We start from the raw sequence: 23,666 nt of genomic DNA, 5'->3' as shown, positions 1-23,666 counted from the left end.
AAACGCTGGCACACCGCTATCAACGCGTGCCCCTTTTCCCCAGTTCTTACATCCCAAGTCCCGGAGACGAGGAGGATTTCTATTGATCACATTTATCCTCTCCATAACCTATTGCATTTTATGGGGTAATTTTGGGTTTTCGCCGTTGTTTCAAAGAAAGTTTTTCAGGGAAAAGAGGATTTCGCCGCCGGACGGAGGAAATAATAAAATAATAAACAAAAGGACAAGACGAAGGAAGGACAGTTAACACTGAAAAGCTCAAAGTCGCATCGACGGGTTTCAAGGCGCTACAAAGATGCAGACGGCGCTGCGCATTCTACTCTGCATGGCCCTTTTAGCGCTGTCTTCGTGCGAGGCCAACACTGCGAAGTTCAGCCCTCAGGTAAGAAAACTAAACAAATCAGAGTTTTTCCTTGGAAGCCTTTTGCTTGTTTATGAGTTTCAGACATCGCAGTCCTGCCGTGACCCCTGTCACTTCTGACAACTTTAGGTTGCTTTAAGCAGATTGAAGCCTTCGCGCTTTTGTATGGATGGGGGTTATAATATATATTTGTTCATTCTGCTTAATTTAGTTTTTGCCCAGCACTCTCGGCCTTTGGCTTAAGTTTCCCATCCTCATTAAAAGCATAAAAGACGCATAAATATTATAATGTCTTGCTGATTTGGATTTTCTGACAAAGTGTTATTGTCATTTGTTCCTGAAAACGGTTTCTTTCCTTGTTGAAGGCATAGTAATGGCTCTCTTCCAGCCTCTCCCGGGGACATGAGGTCACTCGTACACGAGATCTGCCGTGAGGGTTTAGGAGAGTAGCCTGGGATGGGCCAAGCCTGGACCTCCCCTTCCGCCCTGTCTGGCAGACTTCTTCCTTTTCTTTGTTGTCCGTGTTTGTAGGAAGGACTTCTGACAGAGTAACGAAACCTAATTATCAAAGGAAAATGTAGAAACTGGACACTTCCCTTCACATGTAGGCAGCACGCACAGATTTGGTATTGCATGTATAGATTTAGTATGTGTGCGTTTTTAGGCCCTCCCCCAACGGAAATGCTGTAGAGTTCACAAATAGCGACCGGGCAGAGGCCGTGGAATGGTTGGGAAGCAAGAACGAGTGTGGGCGCGTTGGGGGAATCGTGATCTAACGTGACTTGGCGGATGTTGGAGTACAACGGGGTCTCCTGCCGAGGAAGCTGTGGAAGGCGGGATATGTGCTATCACGGAGGTGAAGTGCCCCTTGGGGGGGGGTGGGGGGGGGAAAGAATAGACTGCTTAAACTGGTACCTGCTACGTAAACTGGGCTCACAGGCTCCCATCCAGCACGCACCTCAGCAGTTCGTTCTTTTGATGTATATAATGGGTGCTATTGAAGTGGGTAATAACTCGTATCATCGTCTGATCTATATGTTGATGAGGCGTATGCTGTGCATCGGACGTGTACATATACATGGGAGTGCGAAGGGGGGCCGGGGAGGGTATATGTGTGAATACTAGAGGCAGGAAGCGGTGCCCTGAATGTTTGGCTCGGGGTGCAGCGGGGGGAGCCAGCGCCTTACCCATCTGTTTGCAATTGTGCATTTTCGCCCTGCTCAGCAGAACCGTGGCCTTTTACAGAATACACTAAAGTGCAGCTCTGGCGGCATTACCACACCCCCACTTGCGCGTTCTGCTAAACTCGTATTATTTTTTTTTTTACACATTTACCTAATGAAGTCATATGTCAAGTTGTGTCCCGGTGACATGGAGTCATCTGGTCACAACCAGTGTGGTACCCCCATTACCTCAGAAAGGGGGAGGGATCTTGTGCTCTTTTCTCCTGTAACTAATACCCGAGCGGGAGGGAGGCCCTAGATAGAAATGTTTACGCTTAATGTCGATAAAAGCTATTCTTCCGTTTGTGTATACAATTCCTCCATTGCCCACATGGAATTTAAGGGGGGGGGGCTGGGAGGCTGCGGCAGCAGAGTTTGGATAAAAGGCATTTTTTCAATGCTTCACTAGGCCACCTCTCATACTGCCCAGCACCCACAAAGGCCTCTTTGTTGGGCTCCCCCCATATCCGTGACCCCCACTCCTCAGACCTCTGGCGATCCCTCCCCGCCCACTCTCTCTACAGCCAACACACAGGAACATTCAAACAGCCGAAGCCTACAGCGCAAAAAACCAAGCATTTACAATGCAATGGTCTCGGCATTGTTAAAGTTAGAGCTATTGGCATTGCTCATGACATTGTTTTTGTTTTTAAAACATCTCTCTCTCTCACAAAACAAGTCTTATTTTTGTGAGAGAGAGAGATGTTTTAAAAACAAAAATAATGTCATGAGCAATGCCAATAGCTCTAACTTTAACAATGCCGAGACCATTGCATTGTAAATGCTTGTTATTATTCAAAAAGCTTCTTACTTGGAGGTATTTAAAGAGTCCTCGTCTATCTATACCGAATTTATTCATTAAGTCAGTGAACTGTAGCACTCCCTCAGAGCCCATAACATCGGCTAATTGAGCTATACCCTTATCGGCCCAACCCGCCATTGTCCTATCAGCGAAGATTGTAGGTGGAAAAGACTTGTTCCTATATAATTTAGTATATCTGTTAATTCTTCCCAGACCAACGTTCTTCAGGAAGGCTTTCCATACTTTAATAGCCGCACTAACCGTCTTGAACCTCATTCTCTTATAGTACCCAAATTCAGTGCAGTTTAAAAAGCAGTTTTCCGCCTCGCCCCCTAGCACGGTTGCATAAATCTTGGTGGAGTTTGTGGTGACTCTTGAATCCATTCCACCCGCTCCTATCAGCCCCTGCATGTACTGCAGTGCTGCTGCCCAATAGTATAGTCTAAGATCCGGTGCACCCCACCCGCCCAATTAGAGAAATATAAATGCCCTTTTTGGTTGCAACGTAAGTCACTTCCACACAAAGCAGGGCGCTATGGTAGAAGACGGGAAAGCATGTCCGCATTAGCTGGAAAATCACAGCTGAGCACGCGAGTGGTGCGCATGTGCGCCACACCGAGCAATCTGTTTTCAATTATCGCGCACGCCTCTGTGCACGATAATTGCAAACAGATATCGGACCTGCGGGTAACCGACACCAATAGGCCATGGGCGGAGGAATGGGCACGCCTTTGGCCAATTGCGTGCTGTCTTTGATAAAAAGATGCACGCAAAGGCCAATAGCGTGGCACAAAAGGAAAAGCACACGCACGAGCTTGTGCGATTCCTAGGTTAGTTTTGAAACCCCCTACAAGAAGTCTCTTGCTGCGCCAGCAGTGCTGCGCACTGAAACGCTAGGTGCAAGACCTAAAAAGCAGCACCCGCAATTAAAGGTGAGGAAGGGCAGGCGCCCCAACAAGACTTTGCGTCTGGCATGGCCGCACCGCATTGGGAGCACACCCTGGGGACACAACCTGAGACGGCCAGCGTGCTGCACTATTCTCTCACTGTCCTAAGCCCCCCACTAACTAAGGCTGCTAGCAGGTGCCGCCCGGAGACCACAATGCCTGAAACGCTTTCTGGGGCTGGGACATGCCGCTCTCCTGGGGTGCGTACCCCTAACACAAACTCCCCCAGGGCCTGGTTCCCCACTTCCTGCTTGCAGTGCCGCCTGGGCCTGCAACCTCAGAGACACAATGGGGCACTTTATAGGCCTGAGGGAAAATCATGAAGTGCTGGGTGGAAATTCACCAACACATAGGCATAACCTCCTAATGCGCAATCTAGAGCTGAGTAGAGCCCGGGAGCACAGACTGAAGCTGAAGCGGGAGGGCACCCATGCAAGGCATGTATATTCCCTGCAGTGTCCTGACTGCTCCATACCCCATTTGTGTGTGTTACTTATTTTCTGTTTGTTTTTGTGCTATTATTGTTTGTTTTAAATCCTTCACTTCTTCAAGGTGCTGTGGGCATATTCTGTCTTCTCTCTAAGGGTCTGTCTGTCACTGGGAAAGGGGTCAGGCGTGAGCCACAAAAACACAAACCACAGCGCCACAGTTGCTTTTTGCCTGAACTTCTTATATTGCCCTGCCTCACATTAATTTTTTATTTTGAACGAATATTTCCCAAAAAGATTAAGATTCACTTTCGTTGACTGTATTTATTTTATTTGTGAACTTTTTATAGCGCTGTGCTGCAAGCTAAAATGCATCTCGGCACTTTTTAGTCCATTTCGGAAATCCTGGAAATTTGACTAACCACTCGTCTGCAGAGCTTTACAGCGCACCACTAACTGTAGCAGATATCATACAAGCTGCAATTGTCTGTATTTTCAGACCACTGCCAATTGTTTTATATTCTGTCCTTTTGAGACCACTAGAGCAGTTTGTGGGGGCAGGTAGGTGTGCTGCTTGGTGCAAACACAGCCTCACGCAGAGCCAGTTACTGATGGAATTTCTCAGCAGGACTAATTTAAGATCTTGTAGTTTCTGGTTGCTCAAATGGGTGTCATTTCTGATATTTAGGTTTGCCTCATGTTCATTGTTTGATTTTTGCTTACGAGAAAGTGTCACTCATAGTCATTGAATGTCACTCATAATTACTCTGAATTTATGAAAATGTCACACATAGCAATCTGAAACCTTGGCAGCTATGTTCGTGGTTCCTCTCTCTGTAGGCTGACAGATCAATTCCTGTCTATTAAGGTGGTCCCTCTTACAAATCTTTTCTTGACCTCCGGCTCCAGCAATGAGCAAAATCTTTACAGTTAAAAATTCGCTAGGACACATTGGACCTGGGGTCATTCACGCCACTTTGGAGCTCTAACAGGAGTGATGCTTATTCCCCTGAATGCACTTTGTGTTCGCTAGCTGCAAATACAACTACACATCATGTGATATTTTTCTGTCCAGCATATGCAAAGCCTAGAGAGAAAAGGGATACGCTCACTGTGCAAGTATTATGACTTTCGGAGATACCAGGAGGCAATGAGAATCTTGAACGGCAATTCATCCATTTACACTTTTTTTGCCTTAAGTAAGTTTTTATTCATGGCTGGGTTAATAAAGAAAGCTAAAGGTCTTAAATTCTAGAGGCACAGGATCAAGACTGATTTGCATATGGCTGGGTCTGAACTGGGGTGGCGAAGTGAGCTAAAGAAAAATGATGGATTCAACCCAGATCTGTGATTGGGGTTGAGTGTCTGAAAAGTTTCAGCACACCATCCATCATCGCCTTGTGTTTGTTCTAGACCAAGACAAATCGGCTGTTTGCCCTGGCTGCTTCTTTTGCACATGAACATGTTTGTTACTCTAGGATGTGTTATGACAATTCTTTTACATTCTTTTTAAGGAGTTTTTACAACAGGTTTTAAGTGATTTTAAATGGTCTTAATTTAGAAAAATGTTATTTAAATTATTGTTTTATTGTCTGCAAGTTTTAAAGAATCAATTTTCCAAAATAAACTTTATAATAATTAAAAATACCTTCGAAATTCACAAAAAAACAAAGGTTGCAGGGACGTTACAGTTAGGTTTAGATTTTACACACACAAAACCATAGAAATTCAGCAGTTATAGTTCAAGTAATCTCGTAATTATAACTTGTGCCCTAAGATAACTGTAACCTGCGCCTTCGCCATGCAGTTTTCTCATCAATAATTTTACAGCAAATGTTGTAGTGATATTAACAATGATGTCATTGAAGATGTTATGAGTGACGTAATATGTGGGATTGCAGGACAAGGGTGCAAGTCATAGTTACCTTAGTCTTGAGTTACAGTTACCAGAGATAACTATGAACATAGACTTTTCATGGAATTTCCACTATTTTAAACGCCATTTCAAAACTATATCGTCCCTGTAACCAGTTTTTTTCAGTGAATTTCTAGTTTTTTTAACATAAAGGAATATCTAATTACCATGTATTAATCCAAAAGCCACCGAACACAAGGTTGGCTGCAGGGCCTGGCATCTGGACAGGACCTGTGGCCAACCCCCTCACTTGTAGCCAAGCACGGTCTTCTGATGTGTGCATCAAGTATAATGGGGTTACCCAGTAACCCTCAGAGCCTGGATATCGTAAATTTATAGTGAAATAGGTTCTTTCGGGAACAGAATAATTACTTTAAATATATCATAGATATGTGTACAAGAACGTAGAACACACCTAGATTGATGTAATCACTCCTCTTGAATCACAGCACTACTTGGGTAGAAACGCCGACGTGCAAACACAATCCATTCCCTACTCTCTCCACCCTACGTGAAAAGTAAAACCGTGTATGGCTTGGAGATTCAAGTGTATAGGGATTGAGGTCTACTGAATTAACATTTTAGATACATCCTATACTGTTGTGTAGTTCCTATAAAACCTATACAGGATCTGTGCATTCGGACAGCATACACTGTAGGATTGGTGTTAGACTGATTCTGAACACCCCACCGGGTATGTTGGCGTTTGGTACCAGCTAGCTCACAGTGCCACTAGGAGGGAATAGTTGTTGGCAACCATCTAACATGACAACCGTGATCTCTCAGGACCGTGGAAACAATATACTACTTTTCGCTCAGTCACTCGTGCTTACTTAGTCTGTCTTAGAGAGATACACGGAATAAACAGGCTGGACGTTTTCAAAAAGTATTTATTGCACAGTTGTTATTCTGGTGTAAATCAGATGAGCTGCAACAACCCCTAGACAGTAGCACATATAAAGGATTAGAAGCAATATGAAAGGAAACGGATGGTATAGCTCTACCATATTGCAATAGTCATGCATACATATAAGTACATAAAATATATGACAATAAAAAGATGCGTAGTCCTATGATGTCTACCTAACTAGATGTACCTAAGTGTACCTAGCATGTGTGTAGGTGTTAAGCAAAGAATCCCACTAGGATAAAGTCAACCCCATTACCTGAAGTGAGAGACTGTGGAACCCCGTCTTGGTCTCAAGTTGGACACCCCACGAGGTATGTTTAGACCACTGTGAGCTGGAGTGTCTGCCTGCAGGAACCTCAGCGTCAGTGTGCCGGCCTGGAAGTCCTGATCTCCTCTAGCTATCTTAGCAAGATGTGATGTATATATACCCATAGGTCTCCCCAGGGGTCCTAACTCGCTGTATTCCTGTGTCGGACTAAGGATGACGTAGGGCATGAACTTTATACATAGATATTATACAGGAGATGGTAGTCCTGCTGTGCTTCCAAGAATCCTCATGCATAATGTATGAGATTTCTAACTAGGAAAAACCCACGTTCTGAATGCAGTGTCCTATCTAGGTAAAAGGTCAGTCCCTGTAAACTGTTAGAAGTGTAATGTAGGGAAGAATATAGGTGAAGGGTTATGAAGTTACCTGGGCTTGTATTATGGTACCTATATGGAATATACCACCCACTCCTCTTCTGAATGGACGACTTAGTTAAATTCTCAACGTACTATTAGGTTGACTAGACACAGGTACGCTAATATAACAAAATATTAAACTTTGTTTAGAAATAATTAAAAGGCACTGAAAATCTTTAAAAAGTTCAAAAAGGAAATTGTCACTCAAGCCATAACTCTAATGTGTCTGTAGGTATAGTTCGAACTACTAAAAGCATTTGCAAATTTGTTATGGAGTTCCGATTTTCAGTTTGTTTTTCAAAAAGGGTCGAATTTCTCCGAGCACACGAAGGGGCCAAATGAGTCAAATGTTCATGTTTCCTGGCTGGTAGACGCAACATTTTCGTTGCCTGCTTCCGCAGACGACTGTCCCTCTAACACCTCGCAAATTATGTCAATCGAGCACAGATAATTCTCCGTGCTGTCCACAGCCGATGATGGAGCAGCCTGTATGCCTTCCAAAGCCTGTGTGTCAGAGGTGGAGCCAGGTGCAAACGCCAACAGGAGCAGATACTACCTGTGGTGGCTCTAGAAATGCCGCCATCAACATTGAAATATGCTGGGGACACTGCAGAACATGGGCTGTTATCGGGTCCAGTAAAGCATCAATGCCCAGTTGCGCACATGATGGGAGTGTCAGACAGAGATCCAACACACATTCTTCTCCGCAAAACAGGCATCAGAGGACAGATAATATGCAGTCCATCCAGACTGGTCTAAATGACAAGAACCAAGACGCACTTAGTTCTCTCAGGCGAGGCGTGCCCAGATGTTGTACCATGCGAACATGGCATTTTTGTTCCAGGAGTACCGTTTCCATCTCCTTGGTGACTGGGTTGTCCATTGCGTAGCAGAAAAATTACGATCAGGATACCTGCTATTAGAAACAGGATCAGCGGAAGTCATCCAAAAATGCTTCCAAATACGGAGTGTATAAAGTTTGGTACAACTCCGAGGACCATCTGAAAGGTGCTTAATAGTCCAGAAGCTATGGTCCTAAATAGGTGGACGATACCTTTCGTATCTGACATGATAAAGATACGATTTACCATTTCTGCGAAATGGAAGGGGCAATTTGTACGTTTGAGCGCCTATATCACTGCTGAAGACATTGCGATCTGGAGAGCAAAAGTCTCCCGAGCGGAGGTTAAGGGCACAGACTTCTGTAAAAGCATGGCTTTCATCCTGCTCAAAGCATCAAACCGTATTAATGAAACATTTAGCGAAGGCCATAACTGTGCCTCCCTGACTGTATGTGTTGGGGGAAATAATACTAGCATACAACATGTAACCCTGGAGCTCGCGGTTACCAGCTATGCGATGCCCAGAAGCATCCCACAGCAACCTATCGTTCAGCATCAAGTAACTCCCATTAGAAAGTAGGCTGAACACTGGAGTGATCATGGCAGCTGGGGCACTGAACCGTTACACACCACATGCAGCATTATATCCTGACATATGAGTGTTCCACTTAAAGTGTCTTTACAGTTTGTACCGCTCAAAAACAGTTCTCTATCCATACTACGGCATTGAAATCTGCAGGGTAATTCCCAAGATTCCTTGATGAATTCCCTACTCATTTCTTCATACCTGCCTGCCTGCCTGCTTTTGTTCAAGGCAATATTGAAATTGAAAAGTAGTGACCAGTAGTTATGTGGCCATGGATTAACCATTCGTGGGGTGTTTCTGCCACTGTAAAGGCTAATCTATCCAGTTGTTCAATACGTAGCATTGTATATTTTGCACCCCTTTGTGCCATCTCGATCTATTTTTCTGTTGGATTGTATGAGGAAACCAGACATGTGCTGTTGATGAAACACCAAGGCAAATAGCCTGTGCGCAAAGATTGCAGTGTCCAGCTTAATAATATAATGGAACGCAATTGTGATTGCCCGTGCTGTAATATGGGCAAGTCCTGTTCTAATATATGTATTGCAGAAGATACAATGTTGCCCAGTGAATATATTCTGGAGGTTAGTGTAGTTGAACCATTGTCAACCATGGCTGGAGCTTTCTCTAGGTTTATACGATCTATTTGACGTAATCTCTCAGCGGCCTCCTGTTGGGATATTCTCAAGATTTCATTATAGACAGCATAATAGAAACATTTGTGACGTAGCTTTATAGGACCTAATAAAAAAATCCCATAGATCCACATCCTTTGTAAGAAAGGACAAGTGTTGTCTCACCTGTGACAGTGTCGAGGTTCTTATCCAATCGAGGCATAACTTCCCAACACTATATGATGTCACTTCCCCTGCATGTTCTTTCTGTACATAGCGTGGATCTGGACTGTTGATATTAAACCCTATGGTTTACCCATTAATCTTTCCTGACATCTATTGGTGTCTGTGGGCCAAATCAACCATCCCCTTCAATCGGGGTCTGATCTATTGTATTGTATGATCTCATCTAACGTAATGCCTTCTTGTGATGTTATGTTACCCTTGGTGTGTGATGATGTGAGCATACAAGGTGTATTCAAGTCTTTGTTCTTGGCTATTCCAAGACAGGAAGTTGTTGCACAGTTTCATCCAAAATCATTATTTGCGAAGGAATGTGGCATGCGCGAAATAGCGCTTCAGTTCCCTGGACCTGCCAGTCTCTAGTACCCCAGACAGATTTTAAGTTTATAGTGTCTTTCCCGAAGTCGAAACCTTGTTCAGACAACTTGGCAATAAAGGAAGCAGAATAAATCTGTTTGGCGTTTGTCAACATATTTTTCTGTGTGGATGTTGGTGCAATCTTATAATATTATGAGGCTGGGTCTGACATGTTGAACCCTGAAAAAGATGGAAATTTCTGTGCAAATCTCTTTTAATTGCTCTATGGTGGTGTAGGGCAATGTTCTCATTGGTGGTAGGTGAAAACATTTCTAGATTCACAGACCTATGCAGAAAATGATGACCATAATGCTGATATCAATACATTGAATCAAAATTTGATGTGTCATCCAATATTTCACTATTGGAAAAGGCCGCAGATTTTTCTAAATCAGACAATATATTATAGTTTCATAATCCCAATCATCGAAAAATGTACTGGAGGTAATGATATCACTCAATGATATGTTAAATAAATGTGGAATCTTTAAAAGTTTGGTCGGACCAAATATATCATAATCAACCTTGTCCCATACTATACCATCATAAATAGGTACTGCTTTAATGTTCACTCATGACAAGTCTCTTTGTTCACGAGGTGATGATAGGTGAGGTTTCAGAATCAGATTCACTTTTTGTGCTGCAGAGCTTTGGCGAAGGTAAGTTCCATTTATAAGCATGCTAAAAACAATTACTAAGCCTACCCAGAAAAGAAATAAAAAGTATCCCGGTAATTACCCAGAGTTCTACCCAAGGTGTTACCAGGTAAGTTTGTTTAAAAAAATTCTGAAAGCATTTCAATTTGCTGGTTGCGTGTTTTTTGGGCGGGCATCGTTTCAGGTTCACTTGGATCCAATGAAATGTATCAAAAGTTGATGAAAAAGCCAGATGCTGTTCGATCAATTTTCGATATTTCCACAGGTCTTGTGGAAACTGTAGCTTGCTCTTGTTGAGGCATGTTGTTGCAGATATCTGTGTTTGGTCAAGTTGAAATTTGTCTTTTATTTTGATTCTGATTGATAACTTCAGTTTTAAGAGGAACGAGTTCCATGGCAGTATTGCATAGTCCATCATTCCGTGCAGGGGACTCTTCAAACTTGATGAGTCTTTCCGTTTGAACTTCTTGTTTGGTAGCGAGAGGAGGGCGTCGTTTACTCAGGAGTCCACGAGGCCTACTATTCGTATCGGCCACATAGAGTGGTTTGATTAAGTCGATTGAGACACATATTTTCTCCTTTTTCCGGCAAGAGGCGGTAGAAGTACAGTTCTTGTTCATTCAACGGCCAGGACTGGTACAGGCTTTCTGTATGATGGCCCAAATTCTTTTTTGTCTACAATTTTCTCTCTGACCAGATCCCCAACTTTAGGGACCCAGACATGTCTTGCCGTAACTGACTTGACTTCCCCAGTGGCGGTCCGCTTTACCTGGACATTGCTTTGTAGAGCCCTTGATTCATTTAGATCCTGTAAAACAGCCAAATGTTATGGATGTCAAAATGTTTATCATCCGCCACTGTGCCTTCACAATCAGGATCAGGTACACAAATTCTTGTCCCAAATAGGACCTCATAAGGAGTGACACCCCCTAGAGAACTTCTTTGCATGTTATTCAATGCTCATTGAACGCCATACAAATGTTTTACCCAACTCTCACCCGAGCCTAATACTCTAGCTGGTAAAGACTGCTTTAATTCCCGTTTTTTCCTTTTCACTACCGAATTTCCCTCGGGATGGTACGGAGAGGAGTACCGCAATGCTACATCCAAACTTCCCATGGCTTCCTTGTAAGACCCTAGAGTTAAACGCAGGGCCACAGTCAGAATGTAATGTGCCAATTGCGTATGTCAATATAAAGACTCACAAATCTTTTATCACAGTTTAAGCGTCAGCCGAGCGCTGAGGCCACACACCCATAGGAATCTAGAACAGGAATCCACTGCAACTATGATATACCTGTAAGCCCCATCTATTTGTAAGAGGCCCTAGTGGTCCAAATAAACACACAAGAGTGGTTTGTCTGATATCAGCAATGGTGTCTGCATTGGACGTGTTACGGTGGAGCCTTTCATCTGCTGACAGATGTCACATTTCAAGGTATAGTCCTTAGTCTGCTTGGATCCGTATTTACCAGTGCCAGAGCTTTTAATTCCGCCAGCTGCGCCGTACAGTCTCCTAGAGACTGTTTTTTTTTTTTTACAACTCGGATGAAACTTTCCATCCTGCATGTGGCCTTTAACAATTGCGCATGCAGTGCTGTATTGCTGTTTACTCCCAATGGGCAGCTGAGCAGATCCGTCAATGTAAATTATATATTCATACTGATCTAGAGGCAATATTTCATTGGAGAGAGGATATTCTTGTTTGTATTGCAGGAATACCTGTGTTTTTAGACTTGGGTGGTACCTGTATTCTACATCTGTTGCAGTAAGAGAATTAGCCCATTGCATCCATCTTGGATGTAAGGCTTTAGCAGGCCTTTGTAGCAGTCTCTAAGGACGGTACTGGTGTTACGATTATTATTCGCTTTCCCTGAGCCAGTGCTCTTTCGCTTACTACATCAGTCTGTACCGCTGTAAGAATCTTTTCTGTTGATGCAAAGCGCATCTCAGCATTTGTGTACAAATGTGATTTGTATGCGATTGATTCTGTTTCACCTTCATTATATGTTAGGTAGGTGTATCCTGATTGACTCACAACCATACAGATCACTAAGTTGCGTACATTTACGCGTATCTGTAAGTGTTTTGAAGCTATCATATCAGCTTGTAGGGGACAAAGAATATCTGTGTGTTCCTGTGTCCATTGACTGAAAAGTCAGGTCTTATCAAATCGTAGAAGGGTTTAACTCTTTCTGTGTAATCCAAAATGTATGTTCTGCCAAAGTTTAGGAATCCCAGTGTTGATTGTAAACTTTTGATGATTTCCAAAACTGATTTTCTAAAACGTTAGCTGCTAAGCTGTTTCCTTAATTTGAAAGCTCATTTCCCAGAAAAAGGACATCGAGGTGAGCTATCTTTGATTTTTTTAAATTACATTTGTAGCCCTCAGAGGCAAATCCTAATATTATGGTATTTACCCTGTTCAAGTGTTCATCCAGGTCATCATCTGTTGGATAAACATCATCCACATAGGACAAAGCCCCTTCATCCATATTTTGAAGTCATTCAGTTACTCTGGCCGAAAATAACCCCGGGCTGTTTTTATACCCTTTTGAGAGTCAGTAAAATTGTCCCTGCAAGCCTAACACGGAGAATGTGGTTAAATACCTGCTGTCAGGCACTATATTTTGGCAATAAAACCCATTCGAGATATTTCGTGTTTTATATTTTTTCCGCACAATTTTAAACATTAGTGCGGGACTGTGTGCATTTTGTACTGTAAATGTCTTTGTGCAAGTATTTAGATGTCTGTAATCTAAAACTAGACGATATGAGTTGTCAGGTTTCACTACAGGAAGCAAAGGATTATTCATCTGAGATGTGCAAGTTTCGATCACCCCTTGGTATTCAAGTTGATCTAAGATCTCCCGGACCTGTTTTTTTAGCTTCTTGCTTTATTGGATACTGCCTCTGTGGAGTCAAGAGTATTTTTTAATGGAATTATGAGGTGGGTTGAATCCTCATCCCATCCAACATGGTTTTTATATAATGTCGGGGCTAGGGCTACCGCCCACTCCCGTACATATGTATATTTTAGATATTTGGCAACAGGGTCAGAAAAGGCTGGTAAGATTACCGTTTCTCCCGTAGGGCGGTCAATTTTGTTCAGATAATAGAATGTCATAACCAAATGTCAGATTCTCCCAAAAGAGACCTCTAACTTTCCTGGGTTTGTCCCCTCCATTTAGAGTGTTGTTTCATCTAACGTATGTGGGACACTTACCCTAGTATCAGGTGTTTCTACCGTGATATAATCATTCAAGTCTGCTGTCACCAGAAATTCCATCAGGTTCTGACGAGCTATTGCTACTTCTGCCGCACTGTCTAGCATCGTCAGAGCCCATTCCCCCATACAGTACTTGAGTCCTCAGAATTCTAGCAATGTCTAATACTCAGACCTGCAACCTTCTTTTTGAACTGAGGTTTTGGTTTGGCTTTATCTTCTTTTTTGGAAGTATAGTCTTGAGCGTGCTGCTTTTCTCTGGACTTTGTACGTGCTTCTTGTCTGTCTGACCGTCCTTTCCTCTTGGAGTTTTTCGTAGAACCCTGAAAGAAACAAGAGGGACGTGTATCAGTATCCTGATACCTGTCAGGTTTTCTAATTTGTTCCCTATTCCTAAGGTTATACCTCCTTTCGGAGGACTCCTGTGGAAATCTACCTCTGGATTTAGATTGGTTTTCTTTATTTTTCTGTTCCACAGCCTTTACGTGAATCTGTGCATCCTGTCTGCACACCGGTGCTTCAAAGTGCTATGTTCTCTGTCCATGGGGTTTCAAAGCACTGTGCCTTATGCACCCTGGGCATCAAAGTACTGTTCTCTATGCCCGGGCTTCAAAGCACTGTGCCCTCTGTTCCCTGGACTTTAAAGTACTGTGATTTCTGCTGCCGAACTTCAAAGCGCTTTGTTCTCTGTGCCAGGGGCTTCAGTACACTGCATCTTCTGTGCCAGAGGCTTGGATGCACTGCGTTTTCTATGCCTGGGCTGTAACCGTTGTAATGAATGGACGCTCTGTCAGATGGGGGCTGATCATTGCCAGGAGTGGGCGTAGCACGGCCGCTCCCAGTGTAAACAAATGCCTGTTCATATCTATTAAGTACATCAATGAAATACTTAACTGTAAGTCTTATAAAAAAAAAATACAGAGCTCAAGTTCTGTGCATTAAGATGTGTTTAGTCGGGTAAATGTGCTTTGCCATCGTATCGCATTGCTAGTGCTTTCCTGTTCTTGTTAAACGTATGTGTGTTCTTCTTCCTTGGGCTTGAAACCCTACACTTGTGGTATAGGGGATTATTTGCCCCCTCAGACACACCCAGCAGGACACTACAATCATCTGGGATATCTGGGGACAAAGAGTCTTTAATAGGCAGACGCTGCTCCAAGCTGCCTCGGATCTCAAAACTTTTAATAAAAGCCAGATGCTTTGTGTCCACTCAAGGGGCTCCTCCCCGGCTTCCCATTGGCCCCTCTCGCTGTCTCCCAGCCAACCCTTTGACTGGGAAAAGTATACACCCTCCTTTCCCCGCAGGCAGTGAAATACTTAACTGTAAGTATTATAAACAAGCATTAAAAATGCAATAAGTCTCGCCTTTTATTAAGTTAAAGCCATTTGTGTTGCTATACAATACCATTAGCAAAGCAAATGGCTTTAACTTAATCAAAGGGGAGACCTATTGCATTTTCAATGCTTGTTTAAATGGTGTAAATCCGTTCAGTAGTTCCTGAGAAATCCCAAAAATAAAAATATCGATATCTGAGCACCAAGGGTTTGTGAACCCTGCCGAGCACGAGCTTAATGCGGTTTGGCTGCCAACACTCCAAAGCAGAATGTGTTGGCAGCCATCTTGTGACTCGGTAACCGAGTCACAAGAAAACAGTGTAAAAAAAGGTTAAATAAGAATATATATATATATATACACACACTAACATCCAATGGTCCACATACAAAAAACACACAGTAGAGCAACTATTTCTTGCATACATCATTTTCTAAGTGTACTGGCAACTCTAGCTCAGTGTTCAGAACTGCGTCAACATTACAACCCACATACCTAGTCCAAAGGGCAGACCAGGAAATATATAACAGATGTGGAACTGCACATCAGAAATGTTGAGGTCTTGTATCCTTTGAGACCCAGAATTTGCATTTAAATTCCTCTTCTCCATCTCCACTCTCACTGTCTTGTGTGTGTGGCATCTCCTTCGCTCTCTTCCACCCTTTTCTCTCCTCCTCTGGTCACCCTCCTCAATTTATAAACACACATTTTTAAGGAATCACAGTTAATAGAATAGTTTCTTCCAGTGTTCTCACTAAACCAAATGTTTCAAAAAGAATGTACAATACACTCACTTTTACTTAGTGCAGAATAGTCAAGGTAGGAGAAAAAGCAAAATGATCTTCCAAAAGTAACCTTCCTATGGCCTTCCTCAGATTGTCTCATTTGAACAGAGGGCATTTAATTAGACACACCTGTCGTTAACCGCTTTGCAAGGGCACACTGAAGGGGACATTTCTCAGTGAACAACTGAAAAATGGATATATCAAACGGCAACAAATTTGGCAGCCACGCTGTACTTTCCTCTGTTTAGCGTCTTTTACAACTTTGGTGCATTTCCATTTAGCCCTCAAGGAGACATGGACGAAAAAAACTAAGTGTGCTCAATATGCATTCCTGTGTTATGTATACTAGGCCTGGACGGTAAATTCCGTTCCGCTCACGGAATTTGCGGAATTTCGTGTTTTTCCCGGAGAACGCGGAATTGCCCAAAATTCCGCGATCCGTTGCTTAGCGGAATTTTTTGCTTGTTCGCGCTTTCAAAATGCATGTTCGCGAGATATTTCTCCCCGAGCACGCAAACAGCGTTCGTGAACAGGAAAAAAGCATCGGGAACAGGCGGTACAAGCAATTCCGCGTGTTCGCGGAACATTTGCGTGCTCGTGGAGATTTTTTACCGTTTCGCTGAGCTTTGCGTAGCACGACTACGCAAATTCCGCCCACTCCTAATGTATACACATATCTCCCTGAACATGTGGGCTATTCAAAAGAGAAACAAGTCTTTTGGTTGGCTAAATGTTACTGGTGACTAAGAACAGAAATTAACCAATTAACTGGAGGGACTCCAAAAATGTATTGATGGCAGACCTCTGGTTTCCTTCTACTTATGGATGGAAACAATGTTTCTCTTTTGTCTTATAATAAGTAATTCATAGTCAGGCAAAGCTTTTTTTAAGTTGTAACTCACTTCACGTTTTACTGGAAATATTTTTCTTTAGCTTGTATGTAACAGTCGGATACTGGTAAACCTGAAAGCAGTTTCTGGCAGTTTATTTAATTTCTTGTAACAAAAACTTGTTAATTTGCAAGCTTTCGTTTAGGTTTCTGGTGTCCTCTGGTTTCTGGTGTCCTCTGACGAACAGTAATGGGGAATTATGCAGGCACCCTTTATACACACATACACAGAACCAAAATATCCAGTAGAAAGCACTCAAGTGTGCCATTGACACAAAACCCAACAACTGCAGGCACTGGGCACTCCATGCCTTCCTAAGCCTGCTGCTCTTATCCAATATAAAAACACGTTCATAGCTGGGGGCGGGGGAGAATAAAGGCTTATAAATTCTCGTAACCAATCAGAATGAGAGGTATTCACATATTTAGCATCTCCCTGCACTACTTGTCTACCTAGAAGACAGATAGTGTATCTATTTGTGGTAATCAATTCACTACCTTCATTTGGCTCAAAGGGCTTCAGCCCCCCCCCCCCCCCCCGAATTTTGGCCCTGGTTGTGCCTCTGCCTCATGGCTACAGAGGATCCCCTCGACCTGCATAATGGAAGATACCTAGAGAAATCCCAATGCTAGGTACAGCGTGCTTCGTACACAACCAGCCTTGATCTTGGTAATATTTTATTTGTTTAATCCTGCGACATGGAACACCGCGATTCAAAGCGGGAGGACTTTCAACTGTACTTTTCTAGACATTTTTTCTTTTGTCGATTTCTTGCCAGCTGAAAGCGACAGACTGATGGGAAGGAAGCAACTCTAAAAACGTAATGAGAGCAAACACACCACCTCTCCCATATATTTTATTACTTAGTTAGCACTACGAATTACAGCAGTACTTTTTAATTGGGCACAATCTGTTCTTATAAATCCTGTGAAAAAGATAAATTTCTCCTTAACCTGATATGCAAGGATTGAGCAGAATCAAGGTGACAGCAGAAGTTATCAGCATGCACTTTTCATAGAACGCATTCCTTTTCGGCATCCGTGCTCGCAAGTAAAAACTTTGAATGATTTCATTATCTAAAGGCAAACACTTACAACATTCTGTATTTCTTTGTCCGAATCTTATTTAAAGTGGCATTGCCTTCTGCTTATGGGGTGCGAGTCTGTTACAGTTGCTATGATGATTGATGTGGTACTTCCCAACACGTTTGTCCCATAGATTTTGTTTGCTTTTAGTTTCATCAATCAACAAAGTCATACTCTTGCTGTTTAGAGTCTGACCAATTCCACACAATAGAAATAACACAAGTGGAAAAGTGGTCACACAACCGTGGCTGTGAATTTTAAACAAACAAGTTTCAAAATAATAACACGCGTGCATGCTCCAAAAATGATCAACATGATACATGAAACGTTACAAAGACACTCAGACATGGATAAATACCAGAGCTTGCACGATCACCAGCAGTACCTAAAGGTATGGAAATAACTGATGTTTAGTAGGACTGAATTTATTGTATGGTGGTCAAAACACAAGCAGTTTGCTTTCAGTTGCATTAGACACTCTCTGGTGTCATGCTACAACAAGGATGTGGTCTGTTGTGCATGCACCACTAGAGCACCTGTCCAAGTACAATGGGCTCTTCTACATCCTTGAATGGTTGGTGGTTTCTCGCCTTACTTCATGAGAGCAGTTTGTTTATGATCAAGGCCCTTCTACTTGCTTCCTTTTCCCCCCCTCTTCCAACAAGAAGCGTTATCCATCACCATTTAGCACAGACAATGGTATGCTGGACCTGCACGCTTGTACTATGTTACACTGGCGTTCCCTCGTCTTCTCTCTGCTCTTCCTGTTTTTTGAAGTAGTCTGGAGGAAAGCACCTCGGTCTCTGCAGGTCAATCATAGGCTCACTGGCTGTGGGACGTCCTTCCTTCTGCCACTGTGCCAAGATTATGCCCCGCAGCATCGGTGGATACGGAACATAGCGGATGGGCTCGGGCTCGGGCTTCGGCGTGTAGATCTTAAAAGCCTCCTCGTAGTGTTTAGGCACGACTCGCCAGTCATGGTACATAACACGGTCAATCTCTTTGGCTTCAGGCTCAGTCTTGCCTGCGGGAAACAGAAAGACAGTCAGTCCGAAAGTCATTGCTACCCTTAGTGCATCAATACAGTGATTCTCCCTAATAGATTTCCTGGACAGATGCCTACCGTTTCATCTACCAGCTGCTACAGACATCGTAAAGTGAGCATTAATATGAGAGGCTACAAAAATATATAATGGTTCAGTTTCATGGCAGTGATATTTTCTACTGCTTCTAACCAACTGCACTCCATGCGGGTTGTGCATCATAAATCATAAAGTTAGCAAACCTAAATCTGTCTTTCTCTGCCTTTATTGCCCAACTCCTGCTCACTATACACCTCTGTTCATGGTGTATTTCTCAAAAAACCCAATTAACAACTGGTACCAAATTGTCCCCTCAAACTTTAAATATTTCCAGAGAGGATGTTGACTGATTGACAAGGAAATTACTCTTAGTTTGTTTTCAGTACTATGTGGGGAATGTAAGAAGCCAGCTCTGGTGTGGAAGGATGCAAGTCCCTATACTTGCAATCCCTCACATTTTAGAAACATCAAAATCCACACCCAAAAAACTCATAGATTATTTAAACTTCAGTGTGTATAAAGCAAATTAATACAAGCAAATTAATACAAGCATATTAATTGTAGCTGCCCTCATCTAGAATCATTAGTTAAAATCCTTTCATCGCTGCTCGGGAGATGCCGCTTTACAGCAACTAGCGCAAATGATTATATCGCTTTTAACTTTGGTCACTTTTATTTAGTTTGCGGTGTTTTTCCTAATGGCCATCGGGCTACAGATTTTGAATGCTCAGGAAATACCGCTTTGAGTCTGCTACTTTTAATGATTGTATCACTTTTGACTTTGACCATGTTTTCCTAACAAGCGGTCTGGCTGTGAAATGCCTTTTGTGGGCTTACCTAGAACCTACAGTGAGGCTTGCAGTCCGCACATTGCTCCCATTGGTAGTATTTATTGTCACTCTCATCTGTTTGCTTCTTATTCATTGGCTTGCTTTCCTCTAAATACTTTTGTCCCTCCCCAGGAGCACAGGCATATTATCATCCTTTTGACTGGCTGACTTGTATTCTTCCACTGCTCACATTTAAGGAACTACTTTTTATTGGTTAAGTACACCACTGAGAGGGCATGTGCTTTCCAGTTCTCTCCCTTGTGTTCTTCTTCCCCCACCAAATACCTACCCAACACTCTGTGTTGCACTCTCCCTCGTGTTCTACTCTTTCTCTTGTGTGCTTCACTCTCCCTCCTGTTACTCCCCCACTTCCAATGTTGCTCTCTCTGTCATCTGGTTCTCCTACACCCTGTGTTGCACTCTCCCTTGTGTGCGTCTCCACACTCGGTGATGATCCCTCTCTCGTGTGCTTCTCCCTCTGCAGTCTGTGTTGCTCTCTCCATAGTGTGCCTCTCCCTCCATCCCAGTGTTGCCCTCTCTTCCCCACCACCTGAATTTTTTTAATGTATTTTACCCCCCTACCCACTAAGTTGATTATCTTTCTCACTTGTCCATTGCCCCCCACCTCCACAGTCTTTTTTTTAGGTCATGTCTACCAGGAGATAACTCAGAATTTATCAGAGACTTTAATTGGTCCCCTCTCTAAACTCTCCTCCTTGCTGCCACCACCACATCTACACTCACACCTCCCCCTCCTCACACAGTAGGGTATGTTTCCCAAAGCATCCACCCCTTCCCACACAGCCTGGCTCACACTAGTTATCTGACAACAGCTTGATGTCACAAGCTTCAGCAAAGACTGCACAGCTCTCTCATCGCAGACTCGGACTTCAGGGTTGAGAAGACCCATCCCTCGAGCCTTTAGAGCGATAGCCGTAAAAGCCTCTGTACTGTCACTTCTTGCCCCGGTTATTCGTTGCAGGTATACTGCTCTGCTTCTAACTCACCTGCTTATTAGTGCAGCCTTGCTTCTACTAGGGCGAGTAGAACAACCAGGACCATTTGTGTTTTTGCAATGATGTGAGGTAGAGCTTTGCTGAAAATTGGGAGGGCTCCTCTTTCCTATCCACCTCTCACCGGAGATAGGAGGGTGGGACTTGTTGCATTCAATACCACATTGGCTTATCTAGTATATACATCATAACCATAATGGTGCATTCTAGTGAAAACATGCATTATGGTGCCCTTCGGTTTACCTGCACTGTTAATGGGGGGGCCACAGACTCCGAATGAAAAATGTCTCTCAGCTCCCGGTTTATGTAACAGTTGCTCAGCCAGAGCTAAACAGTGCAGGTGTGCTGCTCCACTGGATTTGAGAAATCCTTCCATGCACTTTAATGCTAAATTGTTATGCAGTATCAATAAAATATGCATGTCAATTCCTATATCATGGGCTAAGAATCAGGGAAGAGTTTGCTTTAATTGCCTGACATGCTAGTAAGGGTTAGTAACATTAATTATCAAACTTATACACATAGCACAAAAAAGAAATGTGAATGGTAAAGGCAAATGTGCAGTAGAGCGCTGTAAAAGACATTTCTGCTCTGTGAATACAGCGCACCCGGGCGTTCATGGAAGACTTAGTCATAGACACAATTCTGCCCCTTCAAAGGAAGGACATGTTCACTTCACTTGGAAAAAAAACACAACCTAAGAAACACAGTTTAAAGCTCAGAGCAGTAAAGATGCAGTGTCAGGTACTTTTATTGTCTTGGGCACTTTGTTTCTCTTGTCATCAGGGTACTGCTGCCAGGCAGTATTTCACACTGCTAACATCGGTCCATGCGAGGAAGATCCTATGGGATCCAGCCCGACAACTGAAGCCAGACCTTGGTTGGCTGCTTACTAATGTACTAAGAATTCACACATCAAGGGAGGTAGAGGAATTTTTGTCGTACACTCTCCAAAGTGACACTCAAAACCACAAAAAGTACAGCAAATCGGTTATTCCTCCTCTCTTTCTGGAATAACACGACTGTCTAAAGAAAACAAAAAGCAAAAGAGATTTGGCTGGAAAGGCATCTCCCACTATTCGTGGCATGCTTCATCATTGGCCAGTACATCCCACTATATTAAGATGATACATGCCGGGAATGCTACTCCCAGAATGAGAGCAGCGCTGGGATTGGCTCACGGTGGTGATTCCCCTGTTATCGCAGGATGCGTCTGGGGGGGTCAGTCCCTCTCCGTTAAAGCAGCAGTGGCATGGAATTCCCTTCCCATGGGACTGCGGAATACTCAGGACCCCAGGCTCTTCAGAAAACAACTAAAAACCTTTCTTTTTAATCTGTCCATTTAATTCTCTGCTCCACACTGCTACGGTCACTCTCCGCGCCGGGACACTCTTGAGTATCTGTGCGGGTTATAAGTACATTATAACATAACATAACCTAGGTTTGAGCGCCGTGGTTTGTCACTCAGACAGGGACTAGGAGCCTGTGGTTTTTCTCCACCTGGCTGTACAACACAGCCCGGTGGAGAAATGCTAAGTGCGCATGAGGTTTTGGCTGGCCTAAGACAGCGGGTCAAACAGTCATGGGCACTTAGTAGTGCCCATCACCTCTTCTCCACACTGCTCTTGCACAGAGTGCATGGCTGCGCCCTATGATGCGCTCCCTCACAGTCGCAGGCAAGAAGAAAAAATAAAACGATAATAAAATTGGTTTATCATCATTTTATCTTTCAAGTGTTTACCTCTGCTGCCATTAGGTGGGACGACACTCCTCCGCCATAATGGAGGCACCGCCCTGGATGACGCTTTTCTGATTAAATCTCTTTTGCTTTGTTTAGACACCGTCTCATTGTTTCAGAAAAAGCGTAGGAATAAGCGATTTTTCGTACTATAAACAAACTTCGACAAAACAACTTATTTCATCCCATTCCAATAGTAAAATCTGCCTTTCAGATGATGAAGACTAATGACATGACTTTAGCAATAAAAGTTGGTTTCTTATACGTTAGGTCCTTATTGAAAAATAGGTCACATATTGGGTCTTTATGGAAATCATAACCTTCAGATAATTTTCTTGAAAGAAACCTGGACAGCCTTGAACTGAAGAAGTGGAATCAGACACATATGTAGGCATTTCTGTATGTATGATGAAGTATCTGGAGAGTGTACCTATAGCTACAGGGTGATTTAAACAAAAGTCGGAGCCCCGAGATGTGATTCAGAAATTTTTTTTGTGAGACAGAATATTGATCAACTACTCTGCTGCAAATGTTGCCTAAAGAGGCTGCGGCCTAGGCATTACATAGCCCAAAAGTCTACAATTGGTAGCAATCCCCTGTGCCCAGTTTCTTGAACAGAAGGACAACACTTAGAGTTATAGAAGTTACAGACATCAAATATGGTGTACATTGACAAATACCCCCCACCAACTAACCACCTACGGACACGATACTTTTCAACAGCTCAGCAAAAGGGTAAGTATCTTCATTCAGGTCAAAATATTTTGTATATGTGCGTCTGACTATTCCAGTATGCATGAACACAAAGGGACCACTGCTCTAGTGGTTGAAGCACCAGTAGGCCGCACTTAGATCCTTACTATGTAGTGCTCAGAAAGACCAGTATGATGTGCCCGATTCGGTATTCTAAGCTGTGCAGTATTACTGCACTCCTGCAAATTATTCCATAGCCAATTCCTTCAGGTGATATTTGGAAGAATTAATTGAAGGAAAAAAGAGGAAGATAATGGAAACGGTGTGAGGATTTCCACTGCATTCACACATTTTTCCCCAATCTAAACTCACTGACTCGGAGCAAAGTGATACAATCACCCTAGCTTAATGCTATACGTTACG

The 23,666-nt window shown here is 43.1% G+C and overlaps 1 protein-coding gene across 1 annotated transcript in view; it reads right to left on the bottom strand.

Moving 5' to 3' along the window:
• Nucleotides 1-17,645: 17,645 nt before the first annotated feature.
• MRPS34 (mitochondrial ribosomal protein S34) overlaps nucleotides 17,646-23,666 on the bottom strand; it is a 58,430-nt gene continuing 52,409 nt past the window's right edge. Inside the window, exon 3 of the mRNA XM_085628362.1 lies at nucleotides 17,646-18,911. Within this exon, the coding sequence (XP_085484488.1) occupies nucleotides 18,616-18,911 (296 nt within the window). The 3' untranslated portion in view covers nucleotides 17,646-18,615. The remainder of the gene's footprint in view (nucleotides 18,912-23,666) is intronic.

This window comes from Triturus cristatus, chromosome 10, assembly GCF_964204655.1.
Source record: "Triturus cristatus chromosome 10, aTriCri1.1, whole genome shotgun sequence".
Classification (NCBI taxonomy): domain Eukaryota; kingdom Metazoa; phylum Chordata; class Amphibia; order Caudata; family Salamandridae; genus Triturus; species Triturus cristatus.
The sequence above is the reverse complement of the archived record's forward strand: the minus strand, read 5'-3'. Positions and strand labels throughout refer to the sequence as shown.